The sequence below is a fragment of the Melitaea cinxia genome, chromosome 20 (genome assembly GCF_905220565.1).
Source record: "Melitaea cinxia chromosome 20, ilMelCinx1.1, whole genome shotgun sequence".
NCBI classification, from domain to species: domain Eukaryota; kingdom Metazoa; phylum Arthropoda; class Insecta; order Lepidoptera; family Nymphalidae; genus Melitaea; species Melitaea cinxia.
Window position 1 is genome coordinate 2,269,092 of NC_059413.1, and position 24,589 is coordinate 2,293,680.

At 36.7% G+C, this 24,589-nt stretch overlaps 2 protein-coding genes across 2 annotated transcripts; one reads left to right on the forward strand and one right to left on the reverse strand.

Moving 5' to 3' along the window:
- Nucleotides 1-3,242: 3,242 nt before the first annotated feature.
- LOC123663558 (phenoloxidase 1-like) lies at nucleotides 3,243-22,858 on the forward strand. Its single transcript, XM_045598229.1, has 12 exons — nucleotides 3,243-3,350; nucleotides 4,523-4,718; nucleotides 5,619-5,727; nucleotides 5,811-5,931; nucleotides 9,576-9,784; nucleotides 9,967-10,219; nucleotides 10,637-10,789; nucleotides 11,194-11,328; nucleotides 12,573-12,754; nucleotides 18,864-19,006; nucleotides 20,499-20,734; nucleotides 22,391-22,858. Exons 1-12 carry the CDS (start codon nucleotides 3,243-3,245, stop codon nucleotides 22,616-22,618), a joined length of 2,073 nt encoding a protein of 690 aa, XP_045454185.1. The 3' UTR covers nucleotides 22,619-22,858.
- Nucleotides 5,528-7,374, reverse strand: LOC123663559 (2-(3-amino-3-carboxypropyl)histidine synthase subunit 1). Its single transcript, XM_045598231.1, has 2 exons — nucleotides 7,044-7,374; nucleotides 5,528-6,955 (listed from the first exon to the last, which is right to left on the reverse strand). The coding sequence occupies exons 1-2, from the start codon at nucleotides 7,279-7,281 to the stop codon at nucleotides 5,937-5,939; spliced, it is 1,257 nt and encodes a 418-aa protein (XP_045454187.1). The 5' UTR covers nucleotides 7,282-7,374; the 3' UTR covers nucleotides 5,528-5,936.
- Nucleotides 22,859-24,589: the final 1,731 nt, after the last annotated feature.

Consider the following 24,589-nt stretch of genomic DNA (forward strand, 5'->3'; position numbering starts at 1 on the left):
ACACGTTTGTATTCAAAGGAACCATATGAGTGTAATTATGGAAAAAAATATAAACTACTATATAGGTAAAAAGCCTCGTACAGTGAAATGTAGCATTAGCACATTTTTTTGTTAATCAATTACTAACATCAATTTTGTAATTAATTAAAATACATCATTGCTAAATAATTCAAACAATGTCTTTTATTGCAGTCTTTCGGGAATAAATTATGTCAATAATGTAGGTCTAGTTTACGCAACACCCAAATTGTATTAGTTGAACGTGTGTCTAAATTTAAAAATTAGGCTGGGGTCGTCCACTAAATACGTTCGCAATTAGAGAGGGGGGGGGGGGGTCCTAAGGAAAGGTAACGTTCGCACTCAAATAAATTTCATTTCAGACGAGGGGGTGGTATCTTATGGACGTCCCCCGCTTAAAAACCACTTCTAAACGCTCTGGTGGAAAATTTTGGGACTATGAATTATTGAGAATATTGAACTTTTACAGAGTTTTAACTTACGAGTACTTATTCTAACTTGTTATTCTAAAAAGTCTTTTCCAAAAGGGAAAACTTTTTCAGCCATAAAAGAATTGTAGAATTAATAGATAATATTAATATAATGTAGAATTCATATGTAATAGAATTAATTATAGTAACATTGTAGAACCTGTAACAAGAACTTCTACTTGAAAATTCCGAGACAAGAGTATTGATTTTATTTTAACTTTTAAAAGAAAATGATCCCTATTCAGTAATGGCTCTTATGGTAGCTTTGCCCGCGTGATTTACAAGCACTACCTTTACCGTTTATTTCCGTGAATATAACGATTTTTATATTACTAAAGTAACGGCACATAAGTAACTATTTTATTCCCGTGAAATTGTAATGTAATGAAAATTATTTGCATGCATTACGATACTAAACAAAATATTTTCACACGAATACATAAATAAAATTCGTAATGTTTGTAAATCATTTTTACGTGAAATCGTATTAAAAATTAAGCCGTAATGTAACGTTTACCGACTAACACTTACCGAATACTTTGCGGTAACGTGTGTTACGGAAATTACGTATGTATCCATTTTTCGTGAATATAATGGTATACCTAACGGCTACGGCTAACCAGCTTATTGAGACATTGTTATCGTGACATTCCATATTGTTTGACTACGATATTATTATGGGTTATAATTATTGTTATATGATTTCCGGAGAATAAAAATGTAAATTGTTTTAACACGGTGGTAATAGCACTTTACGGCTTTATTCCCCGGGGGGCGTCGATAAGTAGTTACCAGTAAGTAGCATTCTTCTGGTGAAGGAATTTTTAAAATTGGTACAGTAGTTTTTAAATGCATCCATTACATTATTGGAACGAAGTTCCTTACGACAGGCTTGACAGGCATTTTGGCTGAGCGACCGAAATGAAAAAAATGTGATACTAAAACCGTAAGAAAAATATATAACGGAAGTAACGTAATATCAGTCACACGACTGTATAATATAACGTTTGTAAAACTAAAATATTACTAGTAAACTTTTTTAAAATTATTTATGTAATTTTATACTGTCGACAAAAATAAATAAAGACGTTTTTTTATTTCACTTAATAGTTTGTATTATTATTATTATTCTTTTGTTTTGTTTGATTTATTTTATTTTACGGTATTTGTTATTTTCTAAAATACTAAATTTCCTAAATACTTTTATGTACTTAATAATAACCATTCAACAAAATTTAAAAAAAAATCAAGAACTAGAAAGTATATATTTCAACATTTTTTTTCAAATTGTGTTGCTCCTTTACCATCCGAAGGAACTTCGTTCCTACCTGGTGTCCCATGACACCACATAATTTTTTTATTTATTAAAAAGAATAATTATAAATAAATTAATTAAAAGAATTTAAAAAATGTTCAAGGAAGATTACTAAAAAATAGTCAAGAGATCTCAATCAAATTTAAATGAGACTACAAAACAAGCATTAACTTTCCATCAAAATCAAAATTATCAAAATCGGTATACCCAGTGAAAAAACGGCAAAATACCCAGTACCAACCACCCAGTACCCAGGTACCCAGTGAAATACAGTATAATACAACGTAGGTCGACGAAAAGTAGTCAAGTAAATACACATTAGCAGATATAACTCGAAAAGTACTTGTTAGATCTCAATTAAATTTAAACAGGACCACATGGCACGCACCACCTATCGATAAAAAAAAAATCATCCAAATCGGTCCACCCAGTCAAAAGTTCTGAGCTAACATAGGTACATAAATAAAAAAGTACAATCGAATTGTGAACTTCCTCCTTTTTTGGGGTCGGTTAACGTAGATTGACGAAAAAATAGTCAAGTAACTACGCGTTATCAAAGATTACTCAAAAAGTAGTTATCAGATCTTAATAAAATTTATATGTGACCACATAACAAACATCAGCTTTCGATTAAATTAAAAATTATTAAAATCGGTACACCCAGTAAAAAGTTATTGCGGATTTTCAAGAGTTTCGCTCGATTTCTCTTGGACCCCATCATCAGATCCTGGTTTCTTAATCATGGTAATAAACTAGGGATATCTTCTTTCCAACAAAAAAAAAGAATTATCAAGATCGGTACACCCAGTAAAAAGTTATTGCGGATTTTCAAGTTCCCCTCGATTTCTCTGGGATCCCATCATCAGATCCTGGTTTCCTTATCACGGTACTAAACTAGGGATATCTCCTTAAGAATTATTAAAATCGGTACATCCAGTAGAAAGTTGTGCTGTATAATACAACGTATGTCGACGAAAAAAGCGTCAAGTAAAAACGCATTATTAGATATGACTCGAAAAGTAGTTGTTAGATCTCAAATAAATTTAAATGGGACCAATTGACACACACCACCTTTCGATTAAAAAAAAATTGTCGAAATCGGTCCACACGGTCAAAGTTCTGATGTATCATACGTTAAAAAAATTACAGTCGAATTGAGAACCTCCTCCTTTTTTGGAAGTCGGTTAAAAAATATGAGAAGTATACACATATACTTTTTGTAAGAACTCTCAATAATTCTTATTAATGACATTTTTTTTATCACAAGTACCTTATCATTTACCGCGTCGTTGTGGTTTCCGTTATTTCGCACGGTACAAAAACGTTGCACTCGAAACCAATCAAATCAATCTTTATATAGGCCCTTTAGACATAATGCACTCATTATCACTTCTCAGTTCGATACTGTGAAGTGAGAAAAAGTTGAAAATAATACAACCATGGCTACCGCTGAAAGCTTCTCGTTGTTGTACGACCGACTGGGTGAACCTATGGTATCGCCCAAGGGTGATAAAAACGCAGTATTCCTGCTCACCGAACAACACTTGGTAAGATATTTAATATTTATTTGAAAATAACTGACACGGCGAACTTCCTACCACAATATGTTGTTGTTTTAAAATTTATCCCCAATAGGGAAAGGCAAAGGACTATAATCCATACAGCCTAGTCTGAATTTGTAAGTTTCGTTCTGATATATCAAAAGGCCGGAGCCAAGTCTGAAGTAACTTTATTGTTCTTCTGATTCGATTTCCTACCACAATATTTTTTTTTCATGCGTCATTTTTTTTTTTTTTTTTTTTTTTTAATTTTCGTTTATACAAACCTCACACTTGTTATACAATTAGGTGCAGTCTTTTGAATGTTAAGCGCGTACCAACATTCATTACGGTAATTCATTTTTATATCTATACTTCACTCAAATAAAAATTTATATTGTACCTTTTTGTAACAAAAGTTTGTATAAGTATTACAAAGTGTATTACATTTTTTTTTAATAACAACATCCACCGTCTCCTTATTGCCCGTGCTTGTTTTTAAAACATCTATATTTCACTAATTAAGAAAACTAAATTATATTATAATCCATTTAATAGCTAAAAATATTTAAACAGCGAAATAGTTTCGTTTTTTTAAAGGCCAGATAAATTAATTACTGCATCAAATGTCTTTATACTTATTACCTCCTTACAAGCAAATGTCAACTTCTGCTCTAGTTGCGTATAGTTGCGTATAGTTGTATATGTCTTACAGCCGGTGGTCGTTCGTTCGATTCCCGCTCGCGCAGATATTTGTATTTGTACAAATATTGTTTTTTTGCCACATGTATATCCTTGTCCCAGTCGTGTCTCCGAGAGCACGTCAAGCTGTTAGTCCAAGTCGTTATCACACCTGATAGCTTTAAACTCGAAATAATTAACCATCAACCAGCAGTGGAACTGCGTGGTGGATTCAGATGTTATTCTTTTCCGATATGACAGTGGCGTAGCCAGGGTGGCATCATGCCTCGGGCGCTACTCACAAAGGGATGCCAAATGGTCCGCATACAAGAAATTGCTGAACATATTTTATGGTTTTCAAATGGGGGAGAGGCTAAAAAAGTATTGTGCCCATGGCGCGAGTCAAGCTCGCTACGTCACTGCGATATGATGAAAGAAGTCTTTGCCTAGCATTGGGCTTGTATATAAATATATAAGCATATTATTACTGTCTCAAACAGGGCGATGATTACAAGGCGAACGGAATTGAGCTGAACAATCGTTTCGGCGAAAGTGCCAACGAGGTTATAAATCTGGCCAACATGAAGAGAATACCTCGGTTTCGTGAAGCCTTGAAACTGCCTCACGACGCCGAATTCTCCTTGTTCTTACCCGCCCACCAGAAAATGGCAGATGAAGTTATTGATGAACTACTCGGTAAAATATTTTTTTTTTTACTATCCTATATTTGCTTTTTATTTTAACTTCAATTCTTTAAGTAACAGGTAAATTACAGGGATTTTTTTCACATTTGAACTTTTTTAAACAAAATTAACCAAATGCCAAATAAAACAATCAGTAATATTTATTCGAAATAGCAAGAGTTTACTTTCAAATGTTTTCGTAAAAATTATGATAAAACGAAAAAAAACCAAATTCAATTTCATCGACAAGTTATGTAACGTAGGTAGATGAAAAAATAGTCAAGATGAAAAAATACTCATTATTAAGTATGACTCAAAATAATCAGATCTCGTTAAAATTTAAATGGAATAAACATGACAAGCACCACCTTTCGATGAAAAAAATTATTATTAAAATCGGTGCACCCAGTAAAAAGTTATTAAGTATAATACAATGTAGGTCGACGGAAGTTCTAAAACAAAAACGCTAACATTTATGATGACTATAAAAAAATACCCATTACAATTTTATTTTATTGATATTTGACTGCTAATAATTGCTTGCGAACAAAACGAAACCGACTTCGTTGAAATAGACAAGGGAATGGGCATTATTAGGGATAATACAAAAAGTAACTCGTGAGGTCTCAAATAAATTTAAATGGTACCACATGACAAGTACCAGCTTTCGATTACAAAAGGATTCATTAAAATCAGTAGGTCCAGTGAAAAGTTATGAGGTAACACACATAAAAAAGATGTAATTGAATTGAGAAGTCCTATTTTTTTTTGAAGTTGGTTAATAATATTTTTTTTTTGAAGATTATCAAAATGAAAACATAATTTTTTTACTGCCCTTTCATTTATTTACAATTTCATTTATATAAAATTAATAAATTATTATCTGTCATAAAATGTGCTAATTCTGTATCAGCCGTCCCGGAGAATGACCTCCAGCAGTTCCTGTCGACATGTGTATATACAAGAGTGAAGATAAACCCTCAGATGTTCAACTACTGCTACTCTGTAGTCCTGATGCACAGGTAATTGTGAAAAAAAGACTTTATATTTACAGATCATAATTAAGATGTTTACAATAAAATCATTTAACTTCGATAATTTGCAGGAAGGATACAAAGAACATTCCAATTCAAAATTTAGCTGAAACTTTCCCATCAAAATTTATGGATTCCCAAGTATTTTCCCAAGCGAGAGAGACCGCGGCTGTAGCAGCCCAAGGTGCACCGGTGAGTCACTTCAAATCTTTACTTTTACCTTCACAACAATTTTCACACTTCTTGTCAGTGCCGGAACATAGGACAGGCTTATAGTTAGGAGTCCAAGGACCTAAGCTGTCATTAGAATAAAAGTCCATAGGGTATGTTCCATCGTCCTTCAACCACTTGCTATTCTCGAGCAAAACTGAAAACTCATATGGTGTCAGAAGAGGCTTCGTAAACGCTGTTCCCCAGTCAATAGATAACCTCGGACATGCTACTTGGACGAATGCATCCAATGTAAATAGTGACAATTTACTTGGAAATATCTCTGATAGCAATATCTTTACATATTTCTTATTGGCATTCTGTATTTGTTTCTCAAGATTACCCAAGACTTTTGTACTTCCTTGCCTACCTAGTGTGCCAAGAATAAGGCCAAAATCACTCGCACTTTTGGATATTTGGATTTGATTCTTCCTATTTTCTCTCATAAGTGCGTGGTCATATGTTTCTTTTGTAAACTTTTTATCATACGGGTCATATTTAAACGCAGGAATATTTGGATTGGCTATCATAATAGACTCTAAGTGGAATCTTCCATCTCCCAAATACACTATTAGATCTGCATCCACCTTAGGAGCGGTACAGCCAAGAATTTCTCCAGGTGATAAAGGCTTACACTGAGGTACTGTGACTATATACTCTTCATCTCGTAGAATTTTAGCAACAGAATGAAGGGTAGTCACAAATTGAATTGTACTAACAATAGCCAAATGTTGTCTTTTAAAAAAATTCAATTTTATTGTATCTATAAAGTGTGATGGATCAATTTTTATATCTACGAAAATATACAGCACCTTTATATCACTAGTTTGATCGATCGGTATAAGACACGAGTGGCCGTAGTGTACGAGGAGGTCGACACCAAGCGCGACCGCTGTGAAATCGTCTATACAGCAAGCTCCATATGTTACATCCCCCATTATTACAGTATCTGCTTCCGTGAAAGTTTCAATTATGTCGCATAAAGTTGTAGCAAACATTGTCAAACCTGAAAACAATTATTTATCTATCATTACCTGCACCGATTTTAAAAACGATAAGGTAATAAATTATTAGTAAACAAAAAAAAAAATAACCTTCAGGTAATTGTAAGGCCACTCTTTTCGAGTTTAAAGATCTTATTCTCCATATTGTCTTATGAACTTCAAAGTTATAGTTCTGCGGTAATTTTTCACATGCCCAGTTTAATAGAGGATCATTTAATAATTCATTTGGAATTTTATTTACTGCACGAATATTTGGCTTAAAAGTCTTTCTTTGTCCCTCCGGCTTAGCACGCACCACAATAACATTAGGGTTATTTTCTAAATCCATTTTATTTACTTAATCATCACAAATTTTAGTATATAATACTGCTATAGGTAACTTTTTTCTTCCACATTCAAATCGTAAAGTTATAAACACGCGCGAATCATTTGGAGGGCCTACGTGACTTTTAGAGAGAATTTGCGTTTCGTTTCACTGTCTTAAATTGCTAGAAAATATGAATATATATATATAATTATGTTAAAAAAGGTTTTTAATTTAAAAAAAACTTTTTATTATAACAACACCGGTGAAATATTTCAAAATACCTAATAAAAATTACATTTTGCACAATTTGTAACAAACATAAATGGTTCTGATTTTCCTTGACATACATAAATATAGTAAGTATAAATATAGTATACTAGCGACCCGCTCCGGCTTCGCACGGGTATAAAATATAATTATAGCCTATGTCATTCACTGAAAAAATGATTAAAATCGATCCAGTAGTTTTGATTTATTCATTACTGCCCGTGGCCCGCACGCGTTAACTTAAGAGTAAAAGCCGGCCGGAACCGCCGCAGACGTTACGTACCGCGATTTTTAAATCTGTAATATCTTCGAAAATATTCATTTAAATCATATGCTGTAAAGGGCCATATAGATCTATATTAAATAAAAAATACATTTAAGGTATTTAATTGGATAAGGATTAATGCTGTATTGGTTAAAATCGCTTCGAAAATTAGCCATTATTTGTCGTAAAAAGTAAATGACAAAAAAATGTTATTGTGGGATATCCATAAGAGATAGGTATATACCATCGCGGAGTTTTCTGTAGACCTTTTCAATGTGTACAATACTTAGTACATTATTTTGATAAATCTCGTAGGGTTCAGCCTGCGTTTGCTATTTAAGCGAAAAAAAAAATTATTTACGACATAACATTAGAAAACTCAAAAATAACAGTATTTCTCCACTATTTAATGGGTGTTATTATACATATAAACCTTCCTCTTGAATCAATCTATCTATTAAAAAGAACCGCATCAAAATCTGTTGCGTAGTCTTAAAGATTTAAGCGTACATACATGTGCAGGGACAGAGAAAGCGACTTTGTTTTATACTATGTAGTGATATACGAGTATATATAATTATATATACTTTTTAATCAAAAGATTGTCAATCAGTTTCACAAAGTACCATTACTATTTATTATATTTTTATACATATGATAAAAAAAATACGTCCTCTGAATTTATGAAAATAATAATGTTAAAGAAAATATACCTACTTTATTTTATAATAATACAAAATATGTAAATCTTTTTACAAAAACGATATTATTTACCACCAGAACCTTAAAATCTCCTCCTTCGTCATCGAGTTTTCTTGCATTCTGCGTGCATTCAGCCTGTATCATCCCACTCCTGGGCATAGACCTCTTTCACGAGATACCTCCTACGTGGAGAAAAGACCTTTCCTACCTCCTTCTCCTAAGAGTTTTTCTTGATGAAGATTATTGTTCGCTTTATATCATTCTGTAGTCATAAGTTGATTAAAAAATATATAGTATTTCTATAGTATTACTATATTTTTTCTTACAACTTATTAACCGACTTTAAACTGGTTTTGCTTGATATTTATTTCATATTTGTTTCGTTCCTCTTAAAATATATCATAACTCTTTTAACAAAATTATATGACGCTCCTTGATAGATAATTAAAATAACATTGTTGCACAATGTATATCTCTTACTTAGTAATTTCGTTAACTCTCTTTATTAGTATCACAATTAGTGACCAATATTTTGTATAGTCACAAATACACACAAACATCGATATCGATAGTTTTGATATAAATCGTAATAATCGCAGTACAAATACGAGGGGGTATAATAAAAATTGCAAATTTCAGAATGCATTTCAGAATATTGTATTTTCGAAATGAGTTGAGCGTTTTTGAAATAAAAGGTTCTTTAGCGGCGTTGTTCACTTTTTAGTAGGGGAAAATATTATGGGTTCGTGTCACCGACATGCTGTGCGCGTTAAACTAGAAGCGTCTATGATGGGTAGCGTGGGGATGGGTGAAATCTCGTACGGTCGCGTTACCGACAGGCAAATTTCAATACTATAAGTTCTAAGTTTTCACTTCTATCGGCAGTCTCTTTAACTGCCAATTTTTTTTTTTTATCTTTTAGGTAGAATAAAATACACTGTTACAATATTAATCTTACAATACTTATAAAAGGGGAAACTACTGATCAATAAATGTCCATTTCTGAGACATGTTTGTCTGTAATCCAATTGCGATATTCACTAATAAGTACTTAATAACTATTTTTTTTTTTTCTTAACAGAGAGTTCCGATCATTATACCAAGAGACTACACAGCTACGGATTTAGACATTGAACACAGAATGGCGTACTTCAGAGAAGACATTGGTGTGAACCTCCATCATTGGCATTGGCATCTCATCTACCCTTTCTCAGCCAATCAACGAAGTATCGTTGCCAAGGACTGTCGCGGTGAACTTTTCTATTACATGCATTCGCAGATCATCGCAAGGTATAAAATTTAAAAGTTTGTTAAGTAGGTATATTTGTTAAGAAAGACTGGCGATATAATCTCTAAGTGCTATCAGCAAAATTATGATTATTACGAAATTTTGGGACAAATATTATCAGAACATTACTTATAAACTCTCAAACTTAAATTTCCCATCCTACTTATTTAAATTATTTTCGTAGATACAATGGAGAACGTCTCAACAATTCTTTAGCTAGAGTCAAGAAATTCAGTAACTGGGATGAACCGATTCCCGAAGCATATTTCCCGAAACTGGACAGTCTGACAACTTCCCGCGGCTGGCCGCCACGTCAGGCCAATATGACGTGGCAGGACCTGAATCGTCCCGTAGACGGACTCAAGTTAACCGTTAACGATATGAAACGATGGAGAAGAAACATCGAGGAAGCTATTGCCACTGGCATGGTCCGGAATGTAAGCTATCAAATAAGCTACCGTAACTTTGTATTTTTTTTATTACTGTGCAACAAAAAACAATGAACAGTTTAACAGTTTATTTATTTATTTATTTATGTTTGCGCTTACATGAATAAGAATAATTGATTTAATTACTACTAGACTATTTCGACCTCCATTTTGTTGGCTTCGATTTTCTCTTGCAAGTAAAGTGACGCCTGGGCATGAACGGTGTTACCAGTAAATAATCATCAGGAATTGCCCTTAAAAAATCTATTCAGTTCTTTATGAAATCGCAAACAAACAGATATACAGACATAATGTCGCTGTCTGGGAGACTGTTGTATAATAGAAAGAAAATAAAAAAATAATAAGAATATGTAGTAATGACGTGTGGTAATAAAAATCTTTAAATAACATTTAACTTCTGTGCAGCGTGATGGGACTACGAAGCCATTGGACATCGACACGCTTGGCAACATGTTGGAGGCGAGTATCCTGTCACCGAACCCCGAGCTGTACGGCGCGTTGCATAACAACGGACACAGCTTCACTGCTTACATGCACGACCCCAACCATCGCTATCTTGTAAGTATGATACAATAGCCTTGTATCCACGAAAAGTCCAATCCAAAAAATCCAAACCATAAACAAAATTGATAATATATCTCTCCCTCTCCATCTCTCTCTCTCCCCTCCTTTCTCCCCTGCTCAATGCTTGTGTTACAGGTAACAGTCGACTGTTATATCTTTATTTTATTTTTTTAAATAAACATAGAAATAATACATTTATAAATATATAAATACAAATATTACACCCAGACTAAAGCAGGAATCGAACCCGCAACCAGCACAGAAAGCAGGGCACTACAAACTGCGTCAACGGGCTAGTCAAACACAACTCATCTACTTATCTGCTACCCTTTTACTTTAGTTTACTTCATGAAGTACAAAGGCACGATTACAGTGAATGTTTTTTCCTACATAATTAGGAACAATTCAGCGTAATGGCTGACGAGGCGACAACAATGCGTGATCCCTTCTTCTACCGCTGGCATGCGTTTATCGATGATATGTGCCAAAAGTTCAAGGAGTCGACCTACGTTCGCCCGTACACAAGATCTGAGGTAAATATGTATACTCAAAAAAATAGTAGTCATTCTTTGTGGTTTTATCTGCGTAAATTCGGACCCTATGAGATTTTCGGGTTAAAAGATGTTTATTAGAGACTAACTTCGACACGCGACTTCGTACACGTAAAATAGTTCATCATCATCATTCCAGCCTATTGCAGTCCACTACTGGACATAGGCCTCCACAAGTTCGTGCCAAGAATGCGTGAACTTATGTGTGTTGCCCATAGTCACCACGCTGGGCAGGCGGGTTGGTGACCGCAGGGCTGGCTTTGTCGCACCGAAAACACTGCTGCCCGTCTTCAGCCTGTATGTTTCAAAGCCAGCAGTTAGATGGTTATCCCGCCATTGGTCGACTTCCTAAGTTCCAAGGTGGTAGTGGAATCTTGTTATCCCTTAGTCGCCTCTTACGACACCCACGGGAAGAGAGGGGGTGGCCATATTCTTTGGTACCGTAGCCACACAGCACACGTAAAATAGTTACTCTGGGCTAATGGTAACTTTAACCCACACTTAAACTGTTTACGCGGCATACGCAGCGTAAGCTCTCAAAAGGAAAAAAATACCTGATTTTTTTCTTCTTTACTAGTTCTTCGCTCCTATTGATCTTAGCGTGATGATATATAGCCTATAGCTTACCTCGATAAACGGACTATCTAACGCTGAAAGAATTTTTGAAATTGGACCAGTAGTTCCTGAGATTAGCGCGTTCAAGCAAACAAATTCTTCAGCTTTATAATATTAGTATAGGTATTCATCTGTCTATATATTAATCTTCATTACAATCGATTGTGCTATTTTGGTGTGAAAAAGTAGCGGACGCCTAAGTGCCTAGTGCGAGTTATGTTTAATCCGTCTCGCAATAACGGGCGTAAATTTTAACAACATTTTGTATGGGAAATTCGGCATTGCAACCTAGTTCTCGCGTTTGCCGCTAGATGGCTCTGTATCGATTGTATCGTATACTATTCTTTATCGTCTAGGCTTCATGTTTAAATTCCCATGCAAAATAATTTTCACGTATAAACGCGTTTCTGTCATGTTTCTGTGAATAAAACTCGCACTAGGCACTCTATAAAGTAAGTAACGTAAGCAAGTAACGAACCTATATGGATAGGGTAATATATTCTGCTATACCCCTATCCCAATAAAAATATTATTTATACCTTTAGCCACTATTTAACTTTGAAACTTTGAGAGCCTTTACCAATTACAAGTAATACATTCGTACCTTCTAGTTGGAAAACGCAGGCGTTCAGATAACATCGGTTCGCGTGGAAAGTGGAACCGGCGAAGTGAACACCCTGAACACGTTCTGGATGCAGAGCGACGTGGACCTGTCGCGCGGCCTCGACTTCTCCGAGCGCGGGCCGGTGTACGCGCGCTTCACCCACCTCAACCATCGCCCCTTCCGTTACGTGTAAGCGACCACAACTAATGGAAATGATGACTTCTACCTTAATAGCAAAATCTTGCTTGATTCAGATTATCGCAGTTCACTGCTGGATGTAAGCTTTCATCCTCCATCAGTCCTCATCCAGCATCCACCGGTGATCATACGTAGATCATTGGTCCAGCGGGCCGGAGAGTAGATTACTAAAAACTTAAATATATAATATACTAGCTGTGCCCGCGGCTTCGCCCGCGTTGAAATTAGTGTGTCACAAAGTTTTCCCGGCACACTTCCAGTGAAACTCTCATCAAAATCGGCTTAGCCGTTCCGTAAACCTTCTTCTTGCCAATGGTGGCGCCCTCTCTCCAATGGTGAAACCGCATAAAAATCCGTTCAGTAGATTTCGAGCGAATGGATCACATACACTTTTGGGGACTTTGTTTTATAAAACACTAACTGTTCCCCGCGACTACATCCGCGTGGTTATGAAGATATGCATTACTATTAAGATGTTTAACGCAAATTATTTTTTTATTTCAGTCACTTGAAATGCTTATCAAACTGAGTAACTTTTTAAAAGGCACAATTTAATATAATTTAATAGCTATTTTTATAAAATCTCTCTATACACCACATTTTTAGTTTTATTTTTAGGCTGTATATGTTTCATACAAACTATCAACCCCCATTAAACCCCCTTAGCGGTGGTATATCATATAATCCGTTCTTAGCGGACGTCTGCTAACTATAATCTACCTCCCTGCCAAATTTTATCTTTGTCCAACCTGGATGGATAGACCATCCAGCGATTTTTGAGTTCTCGTGATGAGTGAGTTAGTGACCTTTCTCTTTTATATAATTTTGCATTATTTGGACACCTCCTCACCATCTATAGAGCATACATTTTAAATTTCAAGTCTCTTACTTCAAAAACATAAGACTTTCATACAAACTTCCAACCCCTTTTTACCCCCTTAAGGGTCGAATTTCGTAAAAACCGTTCTTAGCAAATGTCTACGCCCTATAAGGAGCCTATTTGCCAAATTTCAAGTTTGTAGGTGTTATAGTTTCAGAGATTTCGTGATGAGTGAGTCAACCTACCATCCCCCGTTTTAACCCCAAAAGGGAGTTGATTTCTAAAGATACATTATTTGGACACCTTCTCATCATCTATAGAGCATACATTTTAAATTTCAAGTCTCTTACTTCAAAAACATGGGACTTTCACACAAACTTCCAACCCCCCTTTTACCCCCCTTAAGGGTCGAATTTCGTAAAACCCGTTCTTAGCGGATGTCTACGCTTTATAAAGAGCCTTTCTGCCAAATTTCAAGTTTGTAGGTGTTATAGTTTCGGAGATTTTGTGATGAGTGAGTCAACCTACCATCCCCCGTTTTAACCCCAAAAGGGAGTTGATTTCTAAAGATACATTATTCGGACACCTTCTCATCATCTATAGAGCATACGTTTTGAATTTCAAGTCTCTTACTTCAAAAACATAGGACTTTCATACAAACTTGCAACCCCCGTTTTACCCCCTTAGGGGTCGAGTTTCGTAAAATCCGTTCTTAGCGGATGTCTACGTCCTATAAGAAGCCTACTTGCCAAATTTCAAGTTTGTAGGTGTTATAGTTTCGGAGATTTCGTGATGAGTGAGTGACCTTTCGCTTTTATATATATTATAGACTAGCTGTGCCCGCGGCTTCGCCCGCGTTGAAATTAGTGTATCACAAAGTTTTCCCGGCAAACTTCCAGTGAAACTCTCATCAAAATCGGCTTAGCCGTTCCGTAAACCTTCCTCTTGCCAATGGTGGAGCCCTTTCTCGAATGGTGAAACCGCGTGAAAATCCGTTAGTAGATTTTGAGCGAATCGATCACATACACTTTTGGGGACTTTGTTTTATAATACACTAACTGTTACCCGCGACTACGTCCGCGTGGTTATGAAGATATGCATTACTATTAAAATGTTTAACGCAAATTATTTTTTTATTTCAGTCACTTATCGAAACGCTTATCAAACTGAGTAACTTTTTAAAAGGCACAATTTAGTATAATTTAATAGTTATTTTTATAAAACCTCTATACACCACATTTTTAGTTTTATTTTCAGGCTGTTTAAGTTTCATACAAACTATCAACCCCAATTAAACCTCCTTAGCGGTGGAATATCGTAAAATCCGTTCTTAGCGGACGTCTGCTGACTATACCTCCCTGCCAAATTTTATCTTTGTCCAACCTGGATGGATAGACCATCCAGCGGTTTTTCAGTTCTCGTGATGAGTGAGTTAGTGACCTTTCTTTTTTATATATATATAGATTACGATGCATTTTTTGGACACCTCCTCACCATCTATAGAGCATATATTGTACATTTCAAGTCTCTTACTTCAAAAACATAAGACTTTCATACAAACTTTCGACCCCCGTTTTTTGGATCGATCCCCCCTTAGGGGTCGATTTTCGTAAAATTAATTCGTAGCTGTTTACACTCTATAAGAAACCTACCTGCCAAATTTCAAGTTTGTAGGTGTTATAGTTCCCGAGATTTCGTGATGAGTGAGTTAATCTACCATCCCCCGTTTTAACCCCAAAAGGGAGTTACTTTCTAAAGATACATTATTTGGTCACCTTTGTACCATCTATAGAGCATAAATTTTAAATTTCAAGTATCTTACTTCAAAAACATAGGACTTTCATACAAACTTCCAACCCCCGTTTTACCCCTTTAGGGGTCGAGTTTCGTAAAATTCGTTCTTAAAAGATGTCTACACTCTATAAGGAAATTATCTATCAAATTTCAAGTTTGTAGCTGTTATAGTTCCGGAGATTTCGTGATGAGCGAGTCAACCTATCATCCCCCGTTTTAACCCCATAAGGGAGTTGATTTCTAAAGATACATTATTTAGACTCTTTCTCATCATCTATAGAGCACACGTTTTAAATTTCAAGTCTCTTACTTCAAAAACATGGGACTTTCATACAAACTTCCAACCCCCGTTTTATCCCCTTAGGGATCGAATTTCATAAAATCCGTTCTTAGCGGATGTCTACGACCTATAATGAGCCTATTTGCCAAATTTCAAGTTTTTAGGTGTCGTAGTTTCGGAGGTTTCGCGATAAGTGAGTCAACCTACTATCCCCCGTTTTAGCCCCAAAAAGGAGTTGATTTCTAAAGATACATTATTTGGACACCTTTTCATCATCTATAGAGCTTACATTTTAAATTTCAAGTCTCTTACTGCAAAAACATAGGACTTTCATACAAACTTCCAACCCCCGGTTTACCCCCTTAGGGGTCGAGTTTTGTAAAACCCGTTCTTAACGAATGTCTACGCCTTCTAAGGAGCCTATCTGCCAAATTTCAAGTTTGTAGGTGTTATAGTTTCGGAGATTTCGTGATGAGTGAGTAAACCTACCATCCCCCGTTTTAACCCCAAAAGCGAGTTGATTTCTAAAGATTCATTATTTGGACACCTTCTCATCATCTATAAGGTATACATTTTAAATTTCAAGTCTCTTACTTCAAAAACATGGGACTTTCACACAAACTTCCAACCCCCGTTTTACCCCCTTAAGGGTCGAATTTCATAAAATTCGTTCTTAGCGGATGTCTACGCTCTATAAGGAGCCTTTCTGCCGAATTTCAAGTTTGTAGGTGTTATAGTTTCGGAGATTTCGTGACCAGTGAGCCAACCTACTATCCCCCGTTTTAACCCCAAAAACGGGTTGATTTCTAAAGATACATTATTTGGACACCTTTTCACCATCTATAGAACTTACATTTGAAATTTCAAGTCTCTTACTTCAAAAAACATAGGACTTTCACACAAACTTCCAACCCCCGTTTTACCCCCTTAGGGGTCGTTTCTCTTAAAATCCGTTCTTAGCGGATGTCTACGTCTTATAAGGAGCCTACCTGCCAAATTTCAAGTTTTTAAGTGTTATAGTTTCGGAGATTTCGTGATCAGTGAGTCAACCTACCATCCCCGTTTTAACCCCAAAAAGGGGTGTATTTCTAAAGATACATTATTTGGACGCCTTCTCATCATCTATAGAGCATACATTTTAAATTTCAAGTCTTTTACTTCTAAAACATAGGACTTTCATACAAACTTCCAACCCCCCGTTTTACCCCCTTAGGGGTCGAGTTTCGTAAAATCCGTTCTTAGCGGATGTCTACGCCCTATAAGGAGCCTTTCTGCCAAATTTCAAGTTTGTAGGTGTTACAGTTTCGGAGATTTCGTGATCAGTGAGTCAACGTACCATCCCCCGTTTCAACCCCAAAAAGGGGTTGATTTCTAAAGATACATTATTTGGACACTTTTTTACCATCTATAGAGCATACATTTTAAATTTCAGGTCTCTTACTTCAAAAACATAGGACTTTCATACAAACTTCCAACCCCTATTTCACCCCCTTAGGGGTCGAGTTTCGTAAAATCCGTTCTTAGCGGATGTTTACGTCCTATAAGGAGCCTACCTGCCAAATTTCAAGTTTGTAGGTGTTATAGTTTCGGAGATTTCGTGATCAGTGAGTCAACGTACCATCCCCCGTTTCAACCCCAAAAAGGGGTTGATTTCTAAAGATACATTATTTGGACACTTTTTTACCATCTATAGAGCATACATTTTAAATTTCAGGTCTCTTACTTCAAAAACATAGGACTTTCATACAAACTTCCAACCCCCATTTCACCCCCTTAGGGGTCGAGTTTCGTAAAATCCGTTCTTAGCGGATGTCTACGTCCTATAAGGAGCCTACCTGCCAAATTTCAAGTTTGTAGGTGTTATAGTTTCGGAGATTTCGTGATGAGTGAGTGACCTTTCGCTTTTATATATATTATTATAGATTATAGTTTTACTAAGTGATGAGTGACATATCCACGGGCTCTTAGTAGCTTGTGCATTTTGTTAAACATTATTACATTTTCCGTGTCTCGTATTCCGCATGCGTTTTATTATAGTGGCAGTTCAGACTAGCAGTCTGCCGAATATAAAAATCATCATATCAAAAATTTCGATCTAGCGGGTACATCGTTCCATAGCTTAATTGGCTAGAGCGCCGACACGGTCAGTCGGAGACGCAGGTTCGAACCCCGCTGGAGCGGTCAATTTTTGATATGATATTCAAAAATGTTTAGTCCTAAGACTACTCAAAAAGGCTCCCATACAACAAAATACCGCTCGTTTTCCGTTATTAATAAATAAATTATTAATAAATAACGACAACAGGTAGACGCTTGAAATATTCACAGAATATTTAGTTATATATTCACTTTAAAAAATAAATAATCAAATTAAAATAAAATAAATATTTAAGTGTGGCTCCCATGCAACAGACATGATTTTTTGCCGTTTTTATATTATTTACTATCCGACCCAGCCACACGTTGCTATGGCTCAGTAATAATAAATAAATAATATAATAATATAATAATATAATATAATAATAATATAATAATAAATAATATAATTTATTAAAATATAATTATGTAAATTCTATATACAAACGCGCCATCTGTAATCTAAGAATAGAAATACGGCGCTAACTGCCGGATATCTGTGCAACTTAGATGCCAAACCACCATCTTATAGAGAAATAGAAATACGGCGCCATCTACCGGATACCTGTGCAACTTAGATGCCAAACCGCCATCTATTGGGATTTTATAGGACTAACCGATATATACACACTTAAGTCGTATCAGACCTTAAAGGTCGTGGGTTCGGTTCCTAAGTATTTTTGAAGTGCAATTTTGAATTTTGGCGAAGACCCCAAGAGCATTGTGACCCTGGCCCAATAGGGCCGAAAGGATGTGACCCCAGAGGCGAAGCCCCGGTGAAGAAAGCCCGGGTAAAGAGGGTAACCTCGAAGCCCGTACCCAGACAGACCCTCGGGCCTGTCAGGAAGACCCACACACACACACACACTAAAGTCGTATAATAAACATTTAATTTGCAATAACAAATATTGATATCAATAATTGAGATATAAACTACCATATCTGCCAGGTTGGACCAAATTGCAGATGCTTACAAAATTTGATAGAAATCGGTTCAGTAGTTTCGGAGTTTATCGCTAACACATAACACGAAATTTTTATATTTATGAATGTCATTGGTATTGTTCCAGTATTAACGTGAATAACACAGGCAAAGCTCGGCGAGCCACGATGCGCATTTTCATGTCGCCCAAGTTCGACGAACGCAACCTGCCCTGGATACTCTCCGACCAGCGTAAAATGTTCATTGAGATGGACAGATTCGTCGTGCCATGTAAATATAACTATGTTAAATTATTGACATCACACTCTAAAGTTCTGGACTTATTTTACATTACATTACATTTAACTGAGGTAGGGCACAGCAGGAATTTCCTGCTCAAAATATGGAGCAGCCCGACTGGGGTAGTACCTCGACCTTACAGGAGATCACAGCTAAATAATACTGTTTTCAAGCAGTATTGTGTTCCTGTTGGAGAGTAAGGTGACCAGAGCTCCTGGGGGGATTGGGCATTGGGTCGGCAACGCGCTTGCGATGCTTCTGGTGTTGCAGGTGTCTATAAGCTACGGTAATCGCTTACTATCAGGTGAGCCGTACGCTTGTTTGCCGACATAGTGACATAAAAAAAATCATTTTGTGTTTTAGTTTCAATATTTTTTTTTATTCGTATAACAATTTAAGTAATATTCAATCTTGGTTAGATTTTTATTGAGGCTCAAAATTCGGAGTAGACCGACAGGGAAAGTACCTGAACCTTACAGTAGATAACAGCTAATTACCACTTCCCGTATCCACTGCTGGGCATAATCCTTTTTCTCCGCATAAGAGAAAGGTTGGAGCTTAATCGAGCACACCACTCCACTGTCGGCTGGCTGATTCCCTAATATGATTACCGATCACTATCAGGTGCTTATGATAACAACTGAGACCAACAGCTTAACGTACTCTTCGAGGCACGATGGGGATACCGACAATAATAGACAACTAGACCGAACATAAATATTTGTATAAATACAAATATTGCTTAAGGCGCTTACACAGCACGCGCACCATTATATCAAAGTGATCTTCAAGTCAATAACAAACATGTCCATTACAGTTAACGAATATTAATACAATAATATATTAATACGTTCGTCTCAGCCTGTAATATTTCACTACTGGGCATAGGCCTTTTTCCCTATGTAGGAGAAGGATCGGAGCTTAATCCACCACGCTGCTCCAATGCGGGTTGGCGGATATATTCCCTACTATGAGTAACGATCGCTATCAGGTGTACGTGATAACAACCGGGACCGAAGGCTTAACGTGCTCTCCGAGGCACGGTGGGGAGACCTACAAGAACTGCACACCCAGACCACGGCAAACACCTGAATGGTCAATACAAATGTTTGTCATGTGCGGGGATCGAATTCGCGACCGCCAGTGCAATGGATACAATCCATGGCTGTAATCATTGCGTCAACGCGGTGTCGTAAAATATTAAATACGTGAAGCGAAAACTCTGTACCTTTTTTAGGAAAATTGCGCGAACCGAAAAGTATGAAATTTCGTATACTTACTCGCATAGTGTATGTAGAGAAGGAGTGTGGAAGGCTAATATTTTTTAAACATTACACACACTACCATGTATTTGGCACACATCCGCATAAACATATACTCTTGTGTTTAATGTTCAAACATATAATTATGGTCGAATTTCGTCCACTGGGCGGCCAGCTGGGTAAGTAGTTACATTGAAACGTCGAATATTCCCGGATGGCAGTGAACGCCGGTAGCAACACGATCACGCGCCTGTCGACGCAGTCGTCCGTGACGATCCCCTTCGAGCAGACGTTCCGCGACCTGTCGGCGCCGGGCGGCGACGTGCGCGCGCCCGAGCGCGCCGCGTTCAACTTCTGCGGCTGCGGCTGGCCGCAGCACATGCTGGTGCCGCGCGGCACGGAGCCCGGCATGCCCTACCAACTCTTCGTCATGCTCTCCAACTACGACCTGGACAGCGTAAGTTTACTTCTCCAATTCCTTTAGTTTAGCGGTCGGCCGTGTGCAACCCGCGGACATCTTACTTGCGGCCCGTGATTTTTTTTCGGTGATTATTTTTTTAGTTATAACTTTTATTTTTATTATAGCCCAAACGTGTACAAATTAAATTCCGTATGTTTTAATCATTTTAATACCATTTTAATTTTTTTTCATCGAATATGACCAATTTAACTCAGGTATATCTAGGGTTAATATCACAAGTGCGGCCCGCCTTTACTTTATTTTGCCATCTTGTAGCTTTTGCCAGCCCAAAGGTTGCCGACCGCTGCTTTAGTTCATCATTACAACCTATACAGGCCACTGCTGGACATAGGCCTCCACAAGTTCACGCTAAAAATAACGTGAGCTCATCTATGTTGCCATAGTCACCACGCTGGGCAGGCGGGTTGGTGACCGCAGGACTGACTTTGTCGCACCGAAGACGCTGCTGCCCGTCTTCGGCCTGTGTATTTCAAAGCCAGCAGTTAGATGGTTATCCCGCCACCAGTCGGCTTTTTAAGTTCCAAGGTGGTAGTGGAACTGTGGTATCCCTTAGTCGCCTCTTACGACACCCACGGGAAGAGAGGGGGTGGCTATATTCTTTAGTACCGTAGCCACACAGTACACAGTAGTTAACCTGTCAAAATCAAATTTTAGATTAGAACAGTTTTTGTAGTAAAACTTCTTTACGCATGCTTGACTTGGGAAGTAAGCTGGTGAAAGCGTGACAACAGCGTTATGAAAAGTGTGATAGGATTGGGAAAAAGGAAGTTGAGACGGAGGTATAAGTTAGTGAAAATAGAAAGAGAGAGTTATCCCTATGGAAAAAGTTTCATGAAATATGGACAAATGCAGACCAAATTCTCATACCGAGTTATAAGAATCTATCAGATCTCACAATCTCTCATAACCCTGTATGTGAATTTGGTCTGCATTTGTCCATGTTTTGTGAGATTTTTTTTCCATAGGGATGTTTTGTATTTTACCGTAGGGGCAACCAAAGAAATTTTACTTTAGTTGTCTGATCTAAAGCAATTTTTTTTTAAAGTTTAACTGCGAAGTTTCCCGCCGATCCTTCTCAGATATTTAACTATAATTATTTCATCAAAACTAATGTAATTTTAATCTGTAAAATGACAATGAATCAGAATGATGATGAATGAAATAATTTTTCATTTTGATAAAGTGACTGCTGATTCGAAATGTAGATTTTACTTTAACATCTTAATGGACTTCATACGCTTTGTTATGAAGATGTTTGATAGCGGAAGTTTCAGTGATGGACACCAATTTTTAATACATATTTTTATAATTGAGGTAGAGTTAGTACCTCGATATTATAGAAGATCACAGCTAAATAATACTGTTTTCTAGCAGTTCTGGAGGAGTTTGGGGGTAGGGCCTTCAGGGTGCTTTTAGTGTTGCAATCTATAGACTGCGGTAATCGCTTACCGATCTATTTGTATAAAAAAATATAATGAGTATACGAAGATCTACCGGCTCTTCTCAATTTCGCCAGTTCCTACGTCTCTACTCGTAGCTAATCGTGCAAGCTAAATATATAATTAACATTTTGTTCCGCTAAAGATCACAACTGTTTTAATTTTACTACAAATCATAAAAATTAAATTCCAGGTAAACAATCCAGATGGAACCGAAATGTCATGTGTGGAAGCGTCCAGCTTCTGCGGTCTCAAGGACCGACTGTACCCTGACAGGCGCGCCATGGGCTTCCCCTTCGACCGACCCTCAAGGACCGCCGCCAACATCCAAGACTTTATCCTGCCCAACATGTCTCTTATCGACGTCACCATACGTTTACAAAATATAACTGAACCGAATCCAAGAAATCCACAAAACTAAATTTTCGACTTCCTCTCATCTCTTTATCATATATTATTACGAATACTTATTCTTCATTTTATTTTAGTCATTAAATCATTTAAATTACTTTATTTTTAGTTACAATAATTGTTAAAACTGAAGGCTGATAGTATAAGTCTAATGAATTCTTAAGTATTGTACATAGCTATCGATGTAATAGATGTAAGAAGTGACCTCTTTCTATATTATCTACTAATAAAGTAAAAAAATTACGGCAAATCTACTTTTATTTTAGTCATAAGTAATTGATTTTTTTAATTATCGATTTTATCGATTGCTTAAAAAAATTATGTTAAAGCAATAAAAAATACATGAAAAATACATGTCTGTGGTATTATACTTTAGATCGCATAAGCCCATAATATCCCACTCCTGGACATAAGGCTCTTTCCACATGCAGGAAAAGGATTGGAGCTTAATCGACCACGCTGCACCAATACGGGTTGGCGGATATTGAGTGATGCTATCAGGTGTTGACGCTATTAGGTGATAACAACCGGGACCAACAGCTTAACGTACTCTCCGAGGCACGGTGGGGAGACCCACAAGGACTGCCCATACACCCAGACTATGGCAAACATATGTATGGCCAATACAAATATTTGTCATGTGCGGGGATCGAACCCGCAACCGCCGTCTTACTTTAGGTCGCAGAGACAACTAAAATTAAAAGTTTAGAACGTACTTTGGATTACATTTACTTCGGTTGAAGCTCAAAATCAACAACAACAACTTTATGGTCCCCACGGTACGATGTGTATACGTATCTATACATATAATAAAATGGTAGGAAAGTCAAAACTGCACATTGAATATTTTTTTAAAAGAATACTTGGGGTGTGATCTACAATCGATACCGAAGCCAAAAATATAGCTTTTAGAATTTTTGTCTGTTTGTCTGTATGTATGTCCGGGATAAACTCAAAAAGTACCGCATGGATTTACTCCAAATTTGGCACGAATATTATTAAGAAGTCGGGTCAACATATAGGCTACATATTATCATGCTATCACCTACCGGGCAGTGGATCTTTATTTCCTCAACGCATTCTGTAACAACGTGTAATCTAACGACGTATATTTGAATGTTGTTATTATTATGTTAATAACCATGCTATATAAGCTAGCTTCACACTATAAAAATCACGCAATATAAGTAACTAAGCTGATAAACATAATTAAATGAATATAAGTAGACAAGACAATTTTAAAGCAGCGCCATCTATGAGATTTTTCATTAGATATGAAATGTAAAGAAGAAACGGGTAAATGAATGTTATTTTAAAAGGTATAATCGTAGGTATTTTTGGTGCTGTATAGTGTTCACGCAGACGACGTCGCGGGCAGCAGCTAGTATGAAATGAATAAATAGTGTACAGAAGATTGTTCGTGAATTTAATTTTAAATTTGGAAATGTTGACAATAGCCATGGATAAATAGATTTCTCTTGATCTTACAACATTCTGACGCTAGCGGAAAGCAGAGAGATTTTTTAATCACATGAAAATCATTGTGTTGCTTTAAAAACATGCACCCAGTCACCAAGATAGACCAAAAATTTTACTACTTTCTAAAACATGTCTAAATAAATGGAACGAATTCTTCTGGGTCTGTGCTAAAAATGCGTCCCTTGTGGATTTCTTGCATAACATACGATGCGTTAATTTAGACTAGTTATTCGAAGTCTCGATTTTCAGTAGAATGTACGTTTCGAATCATTGGTTTAGTTACCGGCATGAATATTGAGCGGTTACCTTCGAACTGCGCAAAAACGAATTCTTTGGTAACGGAAGTGAAGTACAGGGGGTGAGGTATTCATACTGACGTACGACGAACACTTTTGCTACGGTACCTACCGCGATAATCATTCGAGCAGCCGGGGCAGGCGGGTTGGTGACCCAGGGCTGGCTTTGTCGCACTGAAGACGCTGCCGCCCGTATTCGGCCTGTG

Bases quoted from the DNA above. Each gene is read 5' to 3' on its own strand.
- LOC123663558 (XM_045598229.1), top strand. From the start codon at position 3,243: ATGGCTACCGCTGAAAGCTTCTCGTTGTTGTACGACCGACTGGGTGAA. The intron at 5,728-5,810 runs GTAATTGTGAAA...GATAATTTGCAG, and splicing joins TCTGTAGTCCTGATGCACAG to GAAGGATACAAAGAACATTC. The intron at 9,785-9,966 runs GTATAAAATTTA...TTATTTTCGTAG, and splicing joins CATTCGCAGATCATCGCAAG to ATACAATGGAGAACGTCTCA.
- LOC123663559 (XM_045598231.1), bottom strand. From the start codon at position 7,281: ATGGATTTAGAAAATAACCCTAATGTTATTGTGGTGCGTGCTAAGCCG. The intron at 6,956-7,043 runs GTTATTTTTTTT...AATTGTTTTCAG, and splicing joins GGCCTTACAATTACCTGAAG to GTTTGACAATGTTTGCTACA.